The following is a 21,848-nucleotide window of genomic DNA, read 5'->3' on the forward strand; positions in this document are numbered from 1 at the left end:
TACGAGTGTATAGCGCAGAAACTGTCTCCATTGTGGCTGTACACGGTGTATTTCAGCCGATGTTAATTAGAACCAAAATGGCTGCTTAAGGTCCACAGTTGAAGTAAGCGCTGAACCCTCTCTGCAATTGACGGTTTTAACGCCGAATAGGAGCTTGAGAGGTTATACTCAGTATCCAATCACATTGCAGCACCCAGAATCTTTGTACAGTACAGTAGAGAGCTGGTGTCCAGATCAACAAGCCACTATTTTGGAAGCTGTTTGACAAACAGTCACTCTTCTTCAGTTGATGTCAGTCGCTATCTGCGTTTCCAGCGAGACGTATCGCGCGTTAAACCGTTGCAAAACTAACCAGCCACAGCTCTAAACCGATAAGGTTGGATGACATCGTCGGCTGAACTTTAAAACAGCTAGCTCTTTTATATATATATAATTTTCACAAGGCAAGTGTCTACCAACTGTACATGCTAACGTTCTTTTTTCACTGGCCGAAGCTTTTCCAAATACAACCGAGATAGCAAGAACTTTCCATATTTAATTTGACAGCTTAACATTGGCGCTAACGTTAGTCAGCTTTTTTTTTCGCCAAATAGAGCAATTCGGGGATTATTTTTGTATGTCACACAGCCTTTCGTTTTGTTTTTGTCAACAAGCCGTCTTTTCTCGAAGAGCCAACTATAAAGCCGACGATATTTAGCTGACATTTTGACTTAAAGGGGAACAAAGTAACCTTAGCTCCTGAAGAAGTGTTATTAGTGTCAGCCCTTACTAGCCAGCTAACACCATATCCTTAATTTAACAACCACAGAGGAAGTTTGGCTTTTCGAACTGACTGGTGCTGCATTCAAGGCCTTTAACAGTGAAGGACCAACTCTGTAACGCGCTCTCTCTGGCTCTTTAAAAATAATAACTGACAGAACAGCGAGCTACCTAAGTGTGAAAAAGAAGCAGGACCCTGAAGCAGCCTGTGTACAGCCACGGAATTCCTTTTCGGATTGTTAAATTATCAGTGTTATTGTTTAAAATGGCGGCGATCGGAATGGTGCAGATGTTGATCGAAGCAGCCGAGTACCTTGATCGCAGGGAACGAGGTAAAGTATCATTGTATTATTTTCTACTCTCTTTTCTTATTCACTCTGTGCAATATAACATTAACACCCCTCCCCCTCCGAATCACTCGGATTTAAGCACAAGTCGTTTGATGCTTCCCCAAATCCTGTTGCTTCCCATTATTATTCTTATTACATCAAACAATCAGGCCATGAAATAAATTCATAAATGTCGAATTTCAAGCATCGATTCAGCAGGCTGCATCACCTGCCCCAAACAGGTGCTAATAAATATGTGATTACAGGCGCATAATGCATACGTGTAAAGACAAACGGGCATTTGCATTCGCGATAATGAAAGAATGAATGCATATGTGGCAGATGTGCAGGGAGACATTGTTTTCGTGGACGCCCCTCCTTTCCTTCTGTTGTGGTTTGCTAGTGGGGTTTATTCCAGTTCAAGATGACATCATTGTCCATCCCGAGGAAGGGGGAAAGGGCTAAAAGATACTACTTGAGACCCATTCCATGCATGCATGCTAAAAAGCATAAGACATTGCTGCGGGATGCCAAAAGCTAAAGCTGAAATGTGACACATTGTGCAGTCTCTCCTTCTGTTCGCTGTGGCTATATTTTGCATTGCAGGATTTCAGGACATGTGACCACTATGTTGTTTACCTGCTTGCAGAAGCTGAACATGGCTATGCCTCCATGCCGCCATTCATCAGCAGCCGGGAGAGGGAAAGTTTGAAAAGGAAAAGCAAAAGCAAGAAAAACACAAGTAGCAGGTAAAGGCAAAGCTGTACATGCCTGATTGGTTTTCTGCTCTGCAACAAGTCGCCCATCACATCCCCACTTCAGGGGTCCCCCGCACCTCCCCCCTCCTCTTCCCCTCCTCACTTCTTGGAGGATTAAGCCATTCTTCATCACACTAGTGTTTGTGTTTCAAGTCAAAATCCTTATTTGGTGCTTGTGATGTGAGGCTTGCTTTTTAATTTTTTTAATTTTTTTTTATGCATTTCCGTACTGTGCTTCCAGCTGGATACGCTAACTGCCCACATTTAAAATGGCAGGAAGTGCAGTGAGATCACAGATAGCAGCCTCATCTCTATTTGCATAATTTGTTATATTCACAGCAACACTGTTGAAACAGCGACTTTGTGCTCTTGGCCAAACATGGTCACAATCAAACATCCAAAGCTTTGAAAAGGGTTATGACTGCGAGACACTACCTTGTTGTTTTGACATCAAATAGTAACCGGGTCAGACACACTGCTACAAACACCAATCTAACTGCAAAGAAAAGACAGACAGTCTAGGCCAATTTTATAATCAAAATAACATGTTAATGCCTTTTACGTAATATATCTGCAAAAAAAATTGTATTTGTATGTATCTGATCATGTATTTTGCTGAGAGCTTATTTGTAGAAGCTTTCGGATTGTTACAGAACATAAGTCAGCTCTCTGATCTTCCACTGTAAGCTATAGATACGGTTAGCTTCTGATCACCATATCTGCATTTCAGTCATTCCTGCACACTTTACGATGTTGATGAAGAATAGAACAGAGGATTATGAATTAATCTATTATCTTTTTATCACTGACCGCCACAGTGAGAGCACAGCTGATGTCAGCTAATATTTTAACTGTTATTTTCTTATTTTCTCATAGAACAACACTATCTGCAGTCAGTTTACTAATGGACAGTGTTCTTATCATGAATGTTTAGTCATTGGTAACCAGGTGACCCTTACTGCCTCATGTTGGTTTACCAGCTAGCTTTCAAGTTATGTTGCAGTTTTAGTGATCCTTGAGATCATGCTTCCCCAGAGAGGATCTCTCCCAGGGTTGGACAGACTCCAACTCCACCGTGTACAGCGAGTGACTACAGTTGTCCCTCTACCCTGAAGTTTCACTTGGAGATGGAAGACCTCTCTAAGCAGAATCTGCAGCACATAGAGAACTGGTTCAGCTCACTGACGCTGCATAGAAGAGCAAGAACTAGTCTCACTAGCTGCATACTGAGTCGGTGGAGGTTGAGTCGGTACATAGGATTAAAGACTTACCGGAGTAGCAGCTGATTGCATTGTTTAGTTATTTGTTTGATTCAAAATATTTGCAGAGAAGAAAATTCTGATAAACAGTATTATATAATAAATAACCTATTATATTGCCTGTGCCATGCACTCTATGGCACAGGGTGCATGGCACAGGCGCCCCATGCCATGCGCCCTGTGCCTTGCACCCCATGTACGCATGTACGCATGTGAACATGCACGTATGTGGAGGCACATACTACTAATGGTGGTAAAGGATTGTGTTGACTGACATATGACAGGGTGGGACATGTGCAAGAGGATAACCTATGCAACCAGAACCTGAAATATCTGCTGGTGTCCACCCATCAGCTCACCTTATATGTGGACAGGGCTTTAGAAGCACTCCATAATCTGTCAACAGCACTGACATGCTGTATGCATAGGCCACTTTAGGTGTTGCTACCAAGTAATATTTTGTAATTCAGAGTCTAATGGCTAATTCATATATAACACTGCAGAAAAGGTCCTCTGATGTCACACGTATGTGTGAGTCTGTTAGGTTAAGATTACGTTTAGTCTTCCCCATGTGTTCTTTAAAGTATATGAGTGACAGATACAAACGTCCTTTAAAGTACCTTGAAAAGCTTATCCACGCATTTATTACATCCAGATTGGACTACTGTAACTCCCTCTACTCGGGCCTCCAACACTCTTCTCTTTGCCGGCTTCAGTTAGTTCAGAATGCAGCTGCGCGTCTATAAACAGGTACGAGAATCCATGAACACATAACTCCAATTTTAGCCAAATTACATTGGTTCCCTGTTAAATATCGCATAGATTTTAAAATTCTTTTGTTCACTTTTAATATTCTGAATAATTTAGCGCCCACCTATCTCTCTGAACTACTCCACTTATACAATCCCAACAGAGCACTTAGATCATCCAATCACAAGCTCCTAGCACACCTAGGTCTCGAATGAAGTCGAGAGGTGACCGGGCCTTTGCATCCGTGACACCTAAACTCTGGAATAACCTTCCTGTTCATATTCGAACTGCCGAGTCTATCCAGTCTTTTAAATCACGTCTTAAAACTTATTTTTTTACTTTGGCTTTTGATTCTGTCTAGTTGGCTGTTCTAGCTTGTTGTGTTGTTACCTATTGTTTGTTGTCCTCTTTTATTGTTTGTTTTAACTGTCTCATGCTTTTACTGACTGTGAAGCACTATGGTCAACACTGTTGTTTTAATATGTGCTATATAAATAAATTTTGATTTGATTTGAAACGTCATCCTGGCTTAAAGTCAATGACCCCACAGTAAGGAAAAGTGGGTCAGTCAAGGTGACTGCAGAAGACGTTTAAGTGAGGGTGGGGGTGGTGAGTCCGGGCTGCGCTTGTCATCTAAGTGGACACTAGTCAATTTAGAGTCTCTAACCTGAATTCCGTAAATCAATGGTATGAGGACAGATTTGTGTTGCCTCTGCAATCCACAGATCAATTTGCACTCTGCGATTGGACTCCAGTTGGCTGTCATGATCCTGTGTAGGAAGTTATCTCCTGTGTGTACAAAGTTTACACAAAAAGGCAGGTTTAACCTACTGCAGGTGATTGTTTCAACAGAGAGGATGAAGTCCATTAAAGGCTGTTGGAAACTGATCTTTTCAGATAAAACAGTGACATCTAGGCACCTGCTTCTGTCCTTCAGTAAACACAAAACTGACATATTGTTGATCCCAACCTTTATGTGCCTTCTTTTCATTCAAACATTAAAAAAAAGCAGCAGATCAAAGAAGCAACTGATGAGAGCACCACCAGCTGTTTGCACAGATCCAGTAATTAATATACATATTTTAAAGTGCTTGATGGTTCATATTGCATGAAGCTGCAATAAAAAGTTTCGATGCTACAGTTACAGAAGAGTTTCATAAAAGCCCTAAAAATATTCCAGAGACATGCTTTGTTGGTCAAACAGGTGTATCAGGTGTATTGCCATGAGGGTACACTGTTCATCCATCCATTGTTCATCCGCCAGTGCAGAAAATATATGCTGGGGTGCGCAATCTGCTTTATGTAGGACTCATCTGATGTAGGATTGTAGGTATATTTTCTGGACTATCAACACTCTTTTCTACTCCTGTAAATGTATGGTTTTTGTAGCAGTTACATCTGCCTCTGATTTGATAGAAATCTAGACATTTTCCTGTTATTCCTGATCATTGGCATACTTAAAAAAAAAAACACTGCGGTTTTCTGTAAGTGACTGACGTAACTAAAAGTAAACAATAAAAGAGGGAAAACTAAATGTGCAATGGAGGAAATAAATTTGGAAGAAGTTGAGGTGCATCTTGTGACTCATAAAGCTGAACAGCTTGACTCTGGATGGTTAATCTAATAACAAGAATTCAAGTGTAGTCAAAAGAAAACAGTTTAGCCAACTTATAGAAACCAGGATCATGTCTGAAATATAAATTTCCTGTCTTATCTATACAGTTATGATGTTCATACTAAATATGGTCAAAGGTTTAAATAATGACATCTGAGTATGTCCCAGTAATCCCAGAAAGCCAATTACTTGGGCTTCAGACAGTTTTGTTTCTACTCTGGGATCTTTATCATGTCAGAGAGTGTATGCAGCTCTGGTTGTGAGCATAGCAGCTTCGCCAATCTGCTGATCAGTCAATGTCTTTATGAGGGACAGTTAATCAGAGGAAAGCTTAGTTCAGAGAATTGTGGTGTTAAAGGAGAAGAGCTAAAAGCGGCTTGTTTCACAGTTAATGAAGTGATGGAGCTGCACTAAGGCCTGCTATAAGATAAATATGAATTTAGGACATTTTTTTAATATATTTTTTAATATATTCGTAGCTGTGTATGATGTCAATGAGAGCGTTAATGTTTGTCTCTGACACAATCAAGTCTGATTGTGATCTCAGAAGCCCCACCCACCTCCTCTGCAAACCTTCTCTTCATGTGGGGCAATCACAAGAAAGTTGCCTTAAAGGGGTAGGGGAGCTAAAGCAGCTTCTTTCGCGTGGATTGTGAACTGAACGGCGGCACAAAGGCCCATTAGGAGAGATATATGACCATTATTTTGAACTGTAAATTATGCAAAGCTCCTCTGGTCTAGAAATAAATAAATGAAGCTGAAAATATACAGAATCTGTCTTCTTTATTAAAGGAAACAACAGCTTATTCAATACATCGAGCAGTATATCAGTTGATTTCGACAAAAGTGACTGTGACAAATTTGGAGTGTGCTACCATTTCTGCTGTGATTTCAAAAACACAGTGTAGAGTATTGAAACGACATGCTTCTAACTCAGATCATGTCCTAGCATGTGTAGATGGCTTTTTAGAGTAGGTTTACTTGGTTTGTTGCTATTTCTGGTAAAAAACAAAAACAACCAGCCTTTCCTTTTTCCATTTCCAGTTCTGAAGCATTTTTTCAGCTATTACTCATTGCTATTTAAGGGCAGCAGAATCACACGGCATTAATAAGGGTATCTCTGCAACGATGATTTGATGTAGTCGAATCTGACATTGTCTCTTGGTGATTAACAGTACAGAATAAATTTACATCCTGGGGGGGCGGGGGGAAGGGTTGATCTCTGCTAGAAAAGATCTAATCAATTAATTGGTGTTATTTGATCAGTTTTTATGTTGTTTCTGCTGCTGATTCTGGTCAAATATAGGGCAGGCATTTATATTTGAATTTGTACATAAGCCCCTCCGGTTTCTGCCATTTTCCCCGAAGCGTAGATGTGTGAGTAGTAGTAGTGGGGGAGGGGACTCGCCATGTTTCTGGCGTGGACGTGTGCATGTGTGTCAGTAGTAAGGAGTCCACCCTCCCCCTCATTTCTCTTCTCTGTCTCCCTCTCGCATTTCTCTCTCCTCACCTCCTCCATCCTCCTGTGTCTTTCCTGCTCTGCTCTCACTTTTTGCCGTCAGTGGAGAACAGCAGCGCCTCCATTACAGACAAGGAGAAAGAGTCCTCCCCCTCCTCACTCACAAACACACACATTCATACAATACGCAACTACAGTGCAGTCAACTGGTGCCTTTCGGTGGTCATCACGCCGTGTTGTTCAGGCTGATGCAGCTGAAAGAAAAGTGCACTGGTGAATCGTTTGTATCTAACCTTCTGAGGACCTCTGAGGTGACAGAAGCTCATTTAGTGAGACTTGTTTGTTGTGCGTTTTCTCTATTTTTGGTCAGTGATTTCCTCTCCAAAAACAAATGTTGAGGTTGACCCACAAGCCTGTCTGTCACAAGGCTCTGTATAGTTCTGTGAAAAAAAGTACTTTCCCAAGATTCAGAAGCTTGTAGAACCACCTTTAAGCAATACCTTGAAGTAGCTGTCTCCTTATGACTTTATATGTCTCTCACATCATTGAGGAATTTTGACCTACTTGTCTTGACAGCATTGGTTCAGTTCATTGGGTTTGCAGGTGTTTTTGATGCACTTCTCACTTAAGATTGCACCACAGCATTTCAGTAAGGTTGAGGTCTGAACTTTGACACTGCAGAATCTTAATTATTTTCTTTTTAGTCGTTCTGTTTGAGCCAAGCTTTATCTGTCAGACAGATGGCCTCACATTATAATTCACAATACTTTATTATACAGAGAAATTCATGGTTGACTGAGTGATTGTAAGGTGTCCAAATCCTGTGCCTGCAACATACGTCCAAGTCAGCACCCCTCTATAAGTTAATATGTGGTCTTTGGGCTGGCACTGTGTAGTATAGCCAAACATCTCCAATTTGGTCTCATCTGTCTAAAGGACATTGTTTCCAAATTGTTTGGGTTTGTTCAGGTGCAACTTTGGGACCCTAAACTGTGCTGCTATGTTCTTTTAGGGGAGAGAAGAGACTTTCTCCTGTCAGTCTTTCCAAATCAACCATATGTTCATTCTTTTTTGAACTGTACTGTTATGAACTTTAATATTTAACATACTAAACTAGCCCAGTAGTTTCTCTGAGCACTGCACAGAGGGAATTTGCTGGGCCATCCACTCTTCAAAAGATTGTGGCCCTGTGTTAACACACACCTGACTGCTCCAGCCCAGCAAACTGCAAAAACCTCAGCTTTTATAGAGCTGCTCACACTTGGAGATGATCAGTTAAACAAATGCATTTAATTAGCAGCACCTGGCTGCTGTTTAAGATCTCAGTTCCTATGCAAGCAGAACATGTGTGTATTTAGTTTTCTCCTGTGGAAACCTTCTTTTTCATATGACTGTACTTTAAGTAACTAGAACAGTGATAGAGTTGGAAATTAGCATATTATGGCATCTTAAATATTGCTTCTGCATTGTGGTGGCATAGGTGTGTTTGGTAAAGTAGCAGAGAGCTATGAGGTGTCTCAGAGCCTGAAATCTAGTCTCAGTGAGTGGGATCACTTCCCTGCCAGCTCTGTTATGTCACCAGCGGCTGTCTGCCCCACACAGGAATGTACACTGGCTAGAGGGGGCCAAGTGACAGAGAGAACACCCAAAGCGAGTGGCAGAAAGACAGCCACACACATGCTGCAGTGACACGCTGCGACACAGTGAAAATATGGTCAACCCCGAGCTTTAAACCCAGGTTTGGCCCAGCAACTGAGATTACACGCGAGGGGGCACCTTTGAGGTTGTGTTTGTGTGTATGTGTGTAGGCAGGACAGTGCATTAGTTTGCAGAGCTGGAAAAATGCAGAGGCTATTTTGGGATTCAGCATGGGGGTGGATGGTGGGGTTCAGGTGGAGGTTGAGGAGCGTTCAGGAATGCAGAGGGGATCTTCTTCTCTGCTTGTGACCTGCTCTCCTGTTTATCCTTTCTCTCACAGGTCAGACACATTTCTACCAAACCCTACACTTGACCCCGTTTCTGTGTGTATGCGTGTGTGCGTGTGTGTTACAGATAGAGAGATGTTTTAATACTGCAATGACAGAGTCATGCTGGCCACGAGCCCACCTCTATCTCTCATTTTACCTTCACTGTGTTCCCCCCACCCCCACTCTGCTCAGGCTTGCATGTACAATGGATAATCAGGCAATATGAAGGGACAGAGTCCCATCTACTCCTGTTTCTGGTTACTGTTACTATGTTTACCGTCGGGCCCCTCATCACGTATCTGTGTACGAGTGTGGTCCTTAAAAAAAGCTTCCACCGTGAAACAGGCCTCAGGCATAAGAACACCCAGGCTTTTCTTCATTTTTTTTTCTGTCTTTTTTTTCCCTCTTTGAATCTTATTTTGTAAGCAGCTCCGGCTGTTCACAGACTCCCACACAACCCTTTCTCTCGTGCTCCCTCCTCTGCCTGGATTGCAGTGCATGTGGAGAAGGGGAAGCCTTAGCTTTTTTCATTTTAATCAGTGGCTTTTTTTATTATGTCTGATTTTTCATATGTGTTTTGTTTTATCTCTGCAGGTCTACACACAACGAAATGGAAAAGAACAGGTAAAAAAAAAGAAATCAAATCTCTCTGTGTGTTTGTGTTGTTCTTCAATCCATGAGAATATCAATTCACGCTACCCCATGCCCTCCCACACTGAGGAAGTCTTTAAATTAGTTCAGTGCCATTTCAGGTCCTGTAACCTGTAATATAATCTGAAACATTTTTGAAAGAAGGTACATTTTTTAAAGTTCCAGATCTAAGGTGAATGCTCTCAGAGTGACTATCAGGATTTAAAATTGTAGTCGGTGAATCTCTGGTGATGTGGTGTGACATGTTCGTTGGTCCTCTTTTATGAGCCTGCTTACATGCATGAGTGGGCGATCAAAAGAAAAGCAGCGCGTATGTAGACAGGTGAAGCTGGACCTCAACTTTTTATCAGGTGAATTACTGAGCGCGATTCAGTGGAATCCTCGGGTTTATCGGTGAAGCCGCACTGCAGACCCGTGAGAAGCAGGATCCCTTCTGCATATGGATGGGCCCGACGTAGGTCAGATGCACATTAAACAGGCTCACATCACGCGCCTTTCTGGTGGATTAAGAAACCTACAGTTACGAACTAAGGCTGACGGCTCGCCTGTTGCATGAATGCACAGATTGCAGAGAAACTAGTTGAGCTAGATTACAGTCCTAAACAAACCTTACCTTTTCTCTTTTGGCGCGTTGCCATCGTGAAACAAAAGCATACGTTTTATTTGTGTACTGCCCTGTTAGCTTATGTAAGAGGTAAGCTGTATAACCCGTGATAAGCAGAAGGGAGACGTGGCATATCTAGACATGGTGGACGTGTTGTTTTTTTGTAAACTCGTAACTAATCAAGTTTGAATTTAGGTGATAAGGGGGTAATGAGAATAAAATGAGCTTTATGGTGTAGTTAAGTAATTTCTTTTGAGGGGGGTGGAAGTTATGATGAACAAAAGGAACTAAGGAGTGAATCGTTTCATGCTTGAACAGAGCCACTGTTTTGTCACGGTGCCCTCCTGACACTGATGAGATGAACGACGGGGTCACGGTTGTATCAGGTGGCTCACTGTGCTCTCTGGCTCCTGAGAGCAGCCGATCTGGTTTCAGTGCTGCACAACTTGGTTGTCTTGACAACATTTTGGAGAGCATTCATTCATGATAATTTGGTTATGTAATGGAAATAAATGTAAAAGTTATCAGAGGAGATGGTTTACTAGCAAAAGGGTGGAGGTGAAAACATTGAACGGTTAGTTAGGTACAGTTGAAACTGTCATGACGCTCGTTAATCAATTCTGCTTCCTGAATTTGCTGATTTTCTTTTAGCTTATGTGAACATAAACGGTCCCAACAATTGATAAAAGCCATTTTTGGATGATGGTAAAGTCCTCAGTTTACATATGTAAAGCAATAGGAGTCTTTTGATACCATCGCTGTCACTCTCTGAGCTAGATGATCCAAACCAGCCGCTCAGTGGACATGCTGAGCCCTCTGTATGTGTTTGTGGACACACCTCATACCCTGCAGTAAAACACAATTATGACCACTAGAGAACCTACTTAGCTAGTTTCTCCCACCACTAACGTGATGATGGAAAGCCACCAGTGGCGAGTAGTAAATTAGTCACAGCAGCCCACTGCCAGCAAAGCCTCAGGAGTGCAATGAGACCCACCTCCCTTCCATCAGTATTGGCTTGGTTAAATCACTCACTGTTAGAGGTCAGAGGGCAAGAGCCCTGAAAGCGAGGTGATTTACTGCTAATCAGGCAAAGTGCACCAGCTGACCTAGTTGGAAGAAACCATTTTGGGTGAAAGGGGTGACAACAGCTGCAACTGTTTTGAGTGTAACAAACTGAGGCGGCACATTCACCTCATTTTGGACCAGACACATGCATTCAGGTCAGTCGTATGCAAGTGTGAAACAAGGCCAGAGAAATGTAGGCTGTGGCCTGAGGCTGCAGCTCCACATTTACTGTATAGTTACCTATTGACACAGTGAACCAGAATAACCTGTCACTGGAATAGCTGTGTGTTAGGACCACGCCGTAGTGTTTCTCTGAATCGCCATGTGACTCGTGCTGTTTGAGTCGGCTCTCTGTCAGTGTTTAACAAACATTAGCCAGCCCTTATTATGTCAGAACAACACAGGCCGGACCATTTCCATGTTATGTAAAGACAGTCTGCATGTCCTTTGGACTGAGTCAGCTGAGAAGCAGGCACTTGGCTTCAGCTGCTTTGTATGTGCGTGCAAAGGCTCTGCTCGCCGATTGTGTGTTTATCTTTTTAAAGGGCAACGGGTTGAGAATATATTTGTGCGCTTCCACTGCCCAGAGACAAATCAGCTTCATAGCTCTCCATGCGCACCATTTGAATAAACTCTTTCCGGCAGTGACGCTCACGTTAGGATTATTTGTAGCAGACAACAAGTGAGCGGCTCAGCCGGCCAGCCCTTCAGCTGCACAGTCACAAAGAAAGAAAACAATTTTTACACTCATTCTCAGGAAGAGTCTGACGTACACACGCCCACTCGCTCAGGCAAACACAAGCGCACAGACACGTACACACTGTGACGAGGCTGGAGCTGGAGGTGTGTGTTGTGTAACAGCGGGGTCAAGTGGTCACCAACACCCACCAGACCTTAGAAATTGCCAAGGCTGCCAGCTGAGGGGCTGAGGGGCATACAGGTGGAAACAGAGGCTGTGAACTGTGTATAGGTGTGTGTGACGGGGGTATAAAGGGCAAGTGACATCAATAATCAGTTGCAGTTCTGAACATATGGTGCAGATGGCTTTCTGGTTTTCTTCTTGTTTAAGAGGACGGTTGGCGCACATCCTGTCGAGCTCTATTATGTAATAGTTAACACACTGCTGACTTCCTGAAACATACAGGGCGTCTCTTTCCGTTTGCTCCTACCTTTATACTCTTTGATCCCAAAGGTTGCATTAAAGAGGAGAAAGTGTTTAGTGGCTCCAGTCTGACAAATACTTGCAGTAATGACACCTGGTTGATGAGGCCTGAAGAGTACAAAGGCAGTTCACTGCAGCTTGTTCCTCATATTTGCTTTGATGCTAGGAACTTATCGGCTGGTATTGCTTCAGCACGCAAATCTCCTCTTTGAACTAACTCAATTTGTGTGAAGTGGACAAGAAATTCCACCCAGACTATGACAGTTATTGTCACAACAAGGAAGTATTCCCACTCTATTTAATGCTTTAACTTCCTGCTGAAACAGAAAGGATCCACTGCTGTTTGTGATCGCCTGCAACAAGTAGAGACAAGACATACCACAGATGAGAAAAAAAAGAGTCCTGTCCTCACAGCAGTCTGGCGCAGAAGTGCTTATTGGTCCTAATTATCTGACCATGTCACTGTGCGGTAGTCATGGATACATATTACATCACTTTAAGATTTGGTTTGTTGTGTTTTTTTAAGACTGCCGTTAAACTTGTCTAAATGTTAGCATCAGAATATGCGTGCTACCAATGAAGTAAAAGTAAAAACTCGATGGAACTCCATCAGTCATGGATTGGCCAGTACTTCAATAATAAGTCCAACATTGTGGGATTGTGTTGGCAGAGAACAAGAGGCAGCCAACATCCAAAGAGCTTTGAATGTCGTTCAGGAAGCCTGGAGAACTATTCCTGAAGAGCACTTAAAGAAAGTCAGGAAGCCCTGCCTAAGGCAGTTCAGGCTGTGTAGAGGAATAAAGGAAGCTGTATTGGCTTTCAGACTCATTAGAATTGTCCAACAGTGATTTTGCCTAATATACTGTATTTCCATGTGTGTTTGCACATGTTTGAATAAGTCATTTCACCTATTTCCCATGTTCCTGGAAAAGTCTAATGACACAAGACCGATTCGAGGCTTGTCAGAGTAAAAGATGGCAGAAAACGCTGCCGTTATAATTCACCTGTTCATTTGTCAGTATTTGGAGAAATGTAAACACAGTCCTTTCAGGGCTCTTAGTATGAAGACAAAATCTCCCCTGGATGTATTTTAAGAGGTTGCTTGTTTCCCCTCAGTGAAAAATCTGAGGTTGAGTCCTTGAAGCCCAATCATCCACGTGAATTTTAAGTAAAAGGTCAATTTCAATACAAGAGTAGAACTTCTTGTAGAGAGAAAAAAACAGGACAGTTTAAGATATTTGCATTCAGCTTTTCAAAGCTCAGGTAAAGACTAGTTTTTATCAGGAATTTTCAGATTTCAGTGGCCAACCTTCTTGTTTTGTTTTTGCTTTTTGTTTTTCTGTCCATTTAATAGCATCTTCCACCTTCATTTTTATCCTTCCTCTTCAGACGGGCACATCTACGACTGTGTTTGGAGCGCTTGAAATCCCTCGTTCCCTTGGGACCAGATGCTAACAGGCACACCACCCTCAGCCTGCTGATGAAGGCCAAAGATCACATCAAGGTGCGTGGATGTGCGCCTGCACCACTCACCTAATCGGTGTGAAGAGGGCAATTTGTTGACCGCTGCGGTTGCTGAGTGTGTTAGTAATTGCGTGTTTCAGTAGCTGATAAGCTGCTGTGGACACGTACACAGGAGCAGATTAGGAGCTGTTCATGAAGCGCACCGTTTTCTCTCCTTCTTTCTTGCAGAGGTTGGAGGAGAGCGAGAGGAAAGCTCAGCACACTTTGGAGCAGCTACAACGGGAGCAGAGACACCTGAGGAGGCGTCTAGAGCAGCTGGGAGTGGAGAGGACCCGCATGGACAGTACCGGCTCCACTCAGTCTTCTGATAAGTCCGACTCTGACCAGGGTGAGGCTGCACACAGGCAGAGCTGTGGCCAGCTCAGACGACTTCCTTACCACCACATGCTTTTATTCATGTCACTCTTCACGTGTTTCATGTCTGGAACCTCCGGGCAAATATTCAGATGGTTTAACATCTTCTCTCAAAGCACATGAAAAAATATGGAGGTGAACCGTTGTGCAGGAAGTTCAGAATAGGCATCATTTTATTGTTCTTGTGTCAGGTATTGTCTTCATCATCATCACTAAACACAATCTTCCACAGTGCAAAGTAAAGCGTTTTAGTAAATACATTGCTTATAAAAACACACTCATCAGATCTTAATGTGAAAAAAACATTCTGGATATCTATACTGATGTGGACGAGGTAAAGTGTTAGGAATGAAAGGATGCTACATTTCTTGATACAAACAAAAGTGATCAACCTACAGAGCGCTCAATTTAATAATACCCCAAAAATCCAAGTGAAAGAAATTGTGCATCAAACGCCTCCGTTCTGACAAATGTCATTGCAGCAACTCCAAATGATACTCAGCAGTTTATACTGAGTGCCATTTATGTGGCATTCATTGTTGTTTAGTCATCTGGTTAATGTCCTCCCTCCAAAGCAAATGATGTAAAAGAGGAAAGAAGAAACATGGAGAAGTAATAGTTTGTGGATCATATGCATGCTTGATGATATCAGGGCATGCTTCTAATGAGACAACAGATAATGTCCTGTACATTTCCTCCCAGATCTGGACCAGGACGTCCCTGAGCTCCTGCTCTCATCTGTAAAAACACACAGGGCGACAGTGGTGGACATGCCAAATCTGGTACTCTATGGCAAATGCCAATCAGCTCCACAGTGCTGTGTAGTTAGCACCAGGCCCAGTGGGAAACCTCAGTCCACGCTCAATGAAGTCTGATTGTTTGGTCAGACACATTCACTCCAGCGGCCTGTTTGGAAGTCATTTGTAGCTCTGACAGTGCTCATCCTGTTCCTCCTGGCACAAATGAGCACTGTCAGTGTTCACTTTTTCTCTTTTTTTCTGTCTATTTGGACAGGGTTACAGGGACATGACATAAAACAACCTGAATGCATTAAGTCACTCAATAAAAGAGCAAAATCAAAAACCTTTAAATGGTTAAAATGAAAACAGATCTGTGCATGTGTCACCCTTATGCTGTGTAGCTTTGTCCCTGTTGTTTAAAGGGGATTTAAAATACAGGAAAAAAGAGCTTTTGCAGGATGTGCAGAGCAGGTAGTTACCAGCTGCTGCTGCTGCTGGCTGTACAGGTTCCACCATTAACTCGCACTAGTTGTTTAATTAGTGTTACTAGTAATAATAACATCCTCTCTATAAGCGGAGAAACTTGAGTAGATGAATAATATGACATAGTTGTCATTCAGCTCTTTAATGGTGTCGTGTTTTTGTTGTTCAAACAGAGGACCTGGATGTGGACGTGGAGGGGACGGACTACCTGCTGGGTGACTTGGAGTGGAGCACCAGCAGCGTGAGCGACTCAGGGGACGAGCGAGGCAGCCTGCGCAGCAGCTGTAGCGATGAGGGCTACTCCAGCGCCAGCCTGCAGCACGTGCAGGACACTCAGGAGAAGGCTAAGCAGCTGGGCTGCAGCCTATAAACAGCACTGGTCACTGACCCAGCACCCACCTCTTTCCCTCAGCCCCCTCACCACTCCTTGGTCCCGCTCCGACCTCACCTCCCCTTCCTGCCCTTCTTCCTCCCTCTTTACCAGGACTGACCAAGTCTGAGGCCCCTCCTCCAGCTGGGCCTCCGCGGACTTCCTGTCTGCACACCGACTTCCATTCAGACTGCAACACCTCCAAGACATCCAGCCCATCATCAGCGGTCAGTCTTTAGGATGTCCCCCGCTCTGCTCCGCACCGATAATACGAGCGGGACGTCAAAGACACTCCACCCCCCCCCCAACCACCCCTACCCCCATCCGACAAAAACAAAACAAAAACAGAACACAACTTTCAGCCAGAGAATGTTACCACACAATGTCCCACTGCCTCCTTTTCTATGCCTCAAGAGCCATGGGAAGCACTTATGAGATTTCACCCATACTTCACACACATAACATCATCTCGCACGTACACACACATACACACACAGATCGCTCCATCTCTCCCAAAGGTGTGATGCTGACATGGTGCGGGGCTTTTTTTTGTTTATTTTTGTGTTTTTGCGCCCCGCTCACCGGTCGACCGTATGTGCATGGTACTTTGCACTTAAAATTGCTTTTTTTGTAAACAAAACGATCACCTTTTTCAAACACTGTCCCTTAGCAAAGGCCCACCCAACCCTCCCGCTGCAGCCATGGCAGCAATGCCACCAGATGAACTGAGTGTTTGAAAAACATGTCAGTCGGCAGACTTTGCGGACACTAAACTAGAGCGTGTGTGTGTGTGTGTGCGTGTGTGAGAGATGTTAAACTGTCGACAGCAATACGTCCCTCAGTACTCGGGCTTTGGCAGGCAGGCTCGCAACTGCCCTGTAATTCTTTGTCCACGCCTGCCCTTTAGAGCAAAAAGTAACAGAAAAACCGACAAAAAAGAAAAAAACAAACAAAAAAAATCGTGCAGCATGAGATTGTGACTGGGGAGGGTTTTCAGGGGTGGGTTTGATTGTTTTTATGCCGCTCTCTGATGACGGGGCATTTATTTCATTTTTTTTTAAACATCATCCCTTTCTTATGTGTGCTTGTCATGGATATTATGAACACCAGCCACTGGGCCCAATACTGGTACGCTCTGGTGGGTGTTGGTACGTTTTTGTACACTACTTCTTCACTGCCCCATTCACCAGGTGTTAAACAGGAAGGGAATCTACTGAGAGCACATTCCACTTATGTAAACAGGCAGGTGAGGCTGAGAGCATTATTTCATTATTTTTTGTTGTTTTGGTTTGCAAGTGGATGTTCCTGCCAGTTATTTATGAAGAGAGTCCAGTTTGAGAGGAAGCGAATCACTCGGAAATACAAATGGTCGGCTTTGACTTTTCAACGGGAGCACACACACACACACACACACACACACACACACACACACACACACACACACACTTTCTCTCTGCTCACAGCTAAACGAAATCAGTTTTCTCTCCCTCGCCTTGCCTTCATAGCTATTTATTGTTTTAGCAGAAATATATACCTTTTAATGTAAATAGTTTACAGAAAGAAGTGTCTATCAGCAGATGTATTTATTAGATAAATCTATAGATGAATATACAAAAACAATCTATTTAATTAGTTATAGCTTATGTTCTTCTTGTGAGGTTTATTGAGAGTTTCCTATATGTAGTTTGTTTGCACAGCCTAGTCAATCCATAAAATATTGAGAAATGTCTCTTTGTGCCTCGAGGCTTTAGTGTCTGTCTGAATTCAGCACAGTGCTCCTAGGAAGTGATTTCTTTGTGGCTGATTCTGATTTTTCTTTTAGCCATTTTCGAAGCCCATAAGAGAAGGATAATGGGACAAAAAACTGAAGAACTTAAAAAAGAAAATGATTAGAAAGTAGAAAAAGCGAAAGGAGCAGGTGTCCGGGTCAAGCGCAGTGGCGTTGCCGGTTCACCTCCCATCACCCCTTTCCCTCCCCCACGCCCGTGCCTCAGACAAAATGGCTCTTGAGCCTTGTGAGATTTTTTTTCTTCTTCTTTTTACCCCTCCTCCTCCTCCTCCTCCTTCTCCTCCTCCTCCTCTTCGCGTGTGGTTCCCAGTCATCACGGGCAGGGACAGGAGCGCAGATCTGTTGTTGTTTCTTCTGAATGTACGCGTTATCAACCCCTGCAGTCGTAGCAGCACGGTGCCAAAAGAAGCTCCCTGCGTGTTGTGCATGCGCCACTTGCAGATCTCAGTTTAAAGCATGACGATGGTACGCCAAAAAAACACAAAAACACAAAAAAAGGAGAAAAAAAAAGGAAAGCAGAAAAATAGATATGAGATTGTTTAGTCATTGAGTGTCGAATGCTGCTTATTTTTGTCCAAACGGAGAGGGACTGTGCAGCCACGCTAACCAAGTGGGGGTTGGGGGTGTTGAAAAGTAGGTGTGAGTGGGCAGGTGTGTTCACTGAAATGCCATCTGTCGGTGCATACGTGTGTTGTACAGTATGTGAGCGTGTGTGTGAGTTTACTGCATTATTGTCTTCCGAGGTGTATTTTTTTTGGCAGTAGAGGGTGGGTGATTTTAAAAACATTGTAAATCCGTGTTTCTGTTTATTTGTTTTATTTGAAGAAGAGCATTAATGTCTTTCTGTGGTAGCCACCATTTTTTTCTCTCCTCCCCATCCATCGTCTCATTTCTGTCTTCCACTAATCTCTGTGTGTGTGTGCGTGCGTGCGTGTGCGTGTGTGTGTGTGTGTGTGTTTGTGCCATGCAACCATGTGTGAGCAATACACCCTCCTCCACATGCTGCGTTGGCATCAGTGGTTCAGGCAAAGTGTGTGTGTGTGTGTGTGTGTAGCGGGGCAGTGTACTGTATGTGTCAGTGATCACATCGCACCCCTCTCACTTCCAGTACAAAGACCCTGGTGCTCTCAGCATCTGCCTTAAGAAGCAGGTGTGGAATCTCTCAAAGAACAAGACTACAGTCAGACCAGTTGTTTAAGCTACAGCTTTCCACATCAGAGGAAAACTCACGTTCATGTGTATATTTGGCTTTTCTTGTCTTTTTTTGCACACTTTTATCCCTGCATACAAAGCGGCTCAAAACAGACACACCTGTTACGGCCTAACAGACACATCCGATGTGTTTACGACAACAGCGACGTGCATCACAAAGGTCATTCCCTTCTTTTCTTCTTCGTGACGGGTCTCAGTCGTGGTGCTTTCATCGCATTAGACACAAAACACACAAGACAACACCCCCTCGTCACGGCTCCATCGAACATCGTCGTCACCTCCTGCCTTTCTTCTCAGAAAGGTCAAACGTCTGTTTGCTGAATAATAACATTAAGGTTTGTGCACTTAACTTTTTAAGAATTTGGAGAATTTGGACACTGTCTTCTAAAGAAATCTCTTCAAATGTAAGAGAGGGGAGAAACAGCCCCCCTTTGATAACGAATCGTTGAGCAGCAATTTATATTTGCCAGTGATATTAAAATGAATTAAACATTTGAAACCCTTGTTTACCTACCTATCTCCTTGTCGTGGTCTTTGTTCATGGTTTGTGATTATTAAGCATACGTGAAGAGGACAAATGGAGGCTGTCAGCGGAAATCCAGCCCACCAGTTTCTCATACAATGGGTAATTTTCACATAGAGGTTGAGTAGACGATAATGAGGAGCATTTTTTTTTTTTTTTTTTTTTTTGTGAAGATAATATAAAAAGAAAGCCTTAGCAGGGGCTTGATCCTCGCCAGCCATCCATTGTGTTCCAGAGTAATCTGTTGGCCAAATCTCATGTTTGTGTGATCACCGCCATCTGACTGCTGCTCTACAGGCAACACACACGAAGCTAGAATGGGAAAAGAAAGAGGGGGATGGGTTTCCTGAAAAGGCTGCATCCCTTCATGCTGCATCTAATGCAAGTCCTCTCCACCCTTTGCATCCACAAACAATCACAGTTCATGTTGTAACTGACCAACAGGTACCTTGACCTATCATGGCAGGAAAAGCATGGTAAATGTCGAATTGTCCAACAGTAACTCAACCTCTTTGAACACACAACATGTCGACTCTTAAGCCAGCCAGAAGACCACATCAGGGGCCACTCCTGTCAACTAAGAACACAAAACACTGGCTACAGTTCACACGGGCTTACCGAAGTTGGATACTTCTCTGCGCACCAACTGAACATCATGGAAAGGCCACAGCCTGCCTGAGTGTTGTTAGTGACCACATCCATCCCTATATGGCTGGCTAACCACACTATCAATAGAGAACTGGAAAAAAAAACCTTTGTGTTTGAGAACTGTGGATTTGTGAATTTCTGTGGTTTTGAAATACATTTTCCATGTACCATTCTTGCTTCTTATAGAATCCCTGCTGTTTTATGCATATGTTTTTCCTATAACAGGTCTGGACTGCAGGTATGCCAGTTTAGCATCCAGGCTCTTTGGAGTCAGGCTGTTGGAATGCATGCAAAATGTGGCTTGACATGGTTTCATTGAAATTAAGCATTCCTTAAAAAAATGGAATTTGAATGGTGCTCCAAACCGTGCCATTACCAGTGACTGTGTGTTAATGCATCCTCATTGGTATATATGATTAAGATATAATAACCAACTACTGTATTTGTGCCATTTATTGGGGTCTCTGAACAAAAAAAGAAATACATTCATTTTATTTATCTTAATAAATCAGTTGGTTGAATCAATGAGGCTTTCATCTTGTTCACCTCTTCCAAGTGATGCAAAAATGATTCAGTCCACCTGCACTCATTTATTATAAATAGAGAACTGCTAATGTGAATTCTGAGTCATGTCTTTCCCCAAGAAAGCAAAATCGAGGAATCAAAAAGAAGAAATGAGAGGTGGAGAAGCAGTAACTGAAATTTTAAAAAAATTCTTTCAAAAGAAACGTGACCAGAGTAAAACCTTTACTGCTCTCAGCATTCATTAGGTATGATAAGTAATTTTCTGAGGCTATGTAATATAAATAACAATATTGTAATGATAAATAAATATACATTGATGAGCATGTAATTACTCCAATAAACTGATATAGCCTCATAAACATATAAATAATCCATTAAAAATACAAAGGAGTGAGCACCAGTTTGTGTAAGCCACCATGTTGAATCACCATCTGGAATACAGTGGTCGAGATGGACATCTCAGGCACTTATGTAATACGTCACAGATGGAGGAGAAAAGAACTTGCAGACGTTCATGTGCTGTGGAGACAAATGTTAAGTTGTTTCTGCACCTTTAGACTCAAGATATGAAGGATAATACCTTTGTTTGTTTTTTTTTTCATCTAAGAAGGGGTCCTCTTCCCCAAAGAAGCATAAATGCGAAGGACAATGCAACAGGGCAATCCTCTTTCTCCTCACTTCAGGCCTCATGTCTTAAACTGAAGTCAGAGCTTCAACACACAAAAACATGTATAAACACAGTTATTTATTCCTGATATTGTTGCTTATTATCAGTAGATTATATTCACAACAACAACAGCTGATTATAAGCTAACATTAGGCTAGTTAGGCATAATGTTAGGCTTGAGTATCCTTTAAAAAAAATCAATTTTCCTTATGATAAAAAGTTTGATTACATTATCACATCGTATGAGATTTTATTATTAAGTATCCTAGTCCAACAATGTAAGACCAACTTCAAAGAAAGTTTAATTAACACTGGCTCACAGCGGCTAACAGAGCCTAACAGCAGCTATCGGAGGTTAACAGGAGCTAACAGCAGCAAAAACAGCTGCACTTGTCAAAAGTTCAGGGTTTCCCCCTAAGTGTTTATATTAAAAGAATATGTTAAAATACAGTGCGTACAAAAATGGTTTTCTACACTAACTGATAGAAAAAAGTCATGTTTTTCATCTCTCTTGGCCGACTTAAACATGTTAGTCTTACAGTGGCCACCATAGCTAGGACTATGCACTGCAATTGGGAGAGGCAAGAAAACAGAATTTAGCTGAAATAACCTGGAGTCAGTGAGAATGTACA

The 21,848-nt window shown here is 42.7% G+C and overlaps 1 protein-coding gene across 1 annotated transcript; it reads left to right on the forward strand.

Annotated features, from left to right (window-relative positions):
• The first annotated feature begins 21 nt into the window (after positions 1–21).
• mxd1 (MAX dimerization protein 1) lies at positions 22–19,366 on the forward strand. The gene is made up of 6 exons (XM_006797481.3): positions 22–1,091; positions 1,738–1,837; positions 9,491–9,520; positions 13,771–13,885; positions 14,074–14,233; positions 15,656–19,366. Exons 1-6 carry the CDS (start codon positions 1,025–1,027, stop codon positions 15,850–15,852), a joined length of 669 nt encoding a protein of 222 aa, XP_006797544.1. The 5' UTR covers positions 22–1,024; the 3' UTR covers positions 15,853–19,366.
• Positions 19,367–21,848: the final 2,482 nt, after the last annotated feature.

The sequence above is a fragment of the Neolamprologus brichardi genome, chromosome 12, assembly GCF_056152115.1.
Source record: "Neolamprologus brichardi isolate AB-2024 chromosome 12, ASM5615211v1, whole genome shotgun sequence".
NCBI classification, from domain to species: Eukaryota; Metazoa; Chordata; class Actinopteri; order Cichliformes; family Cichlidae; genus Neolamprologus; species Neolamprologus brichardi.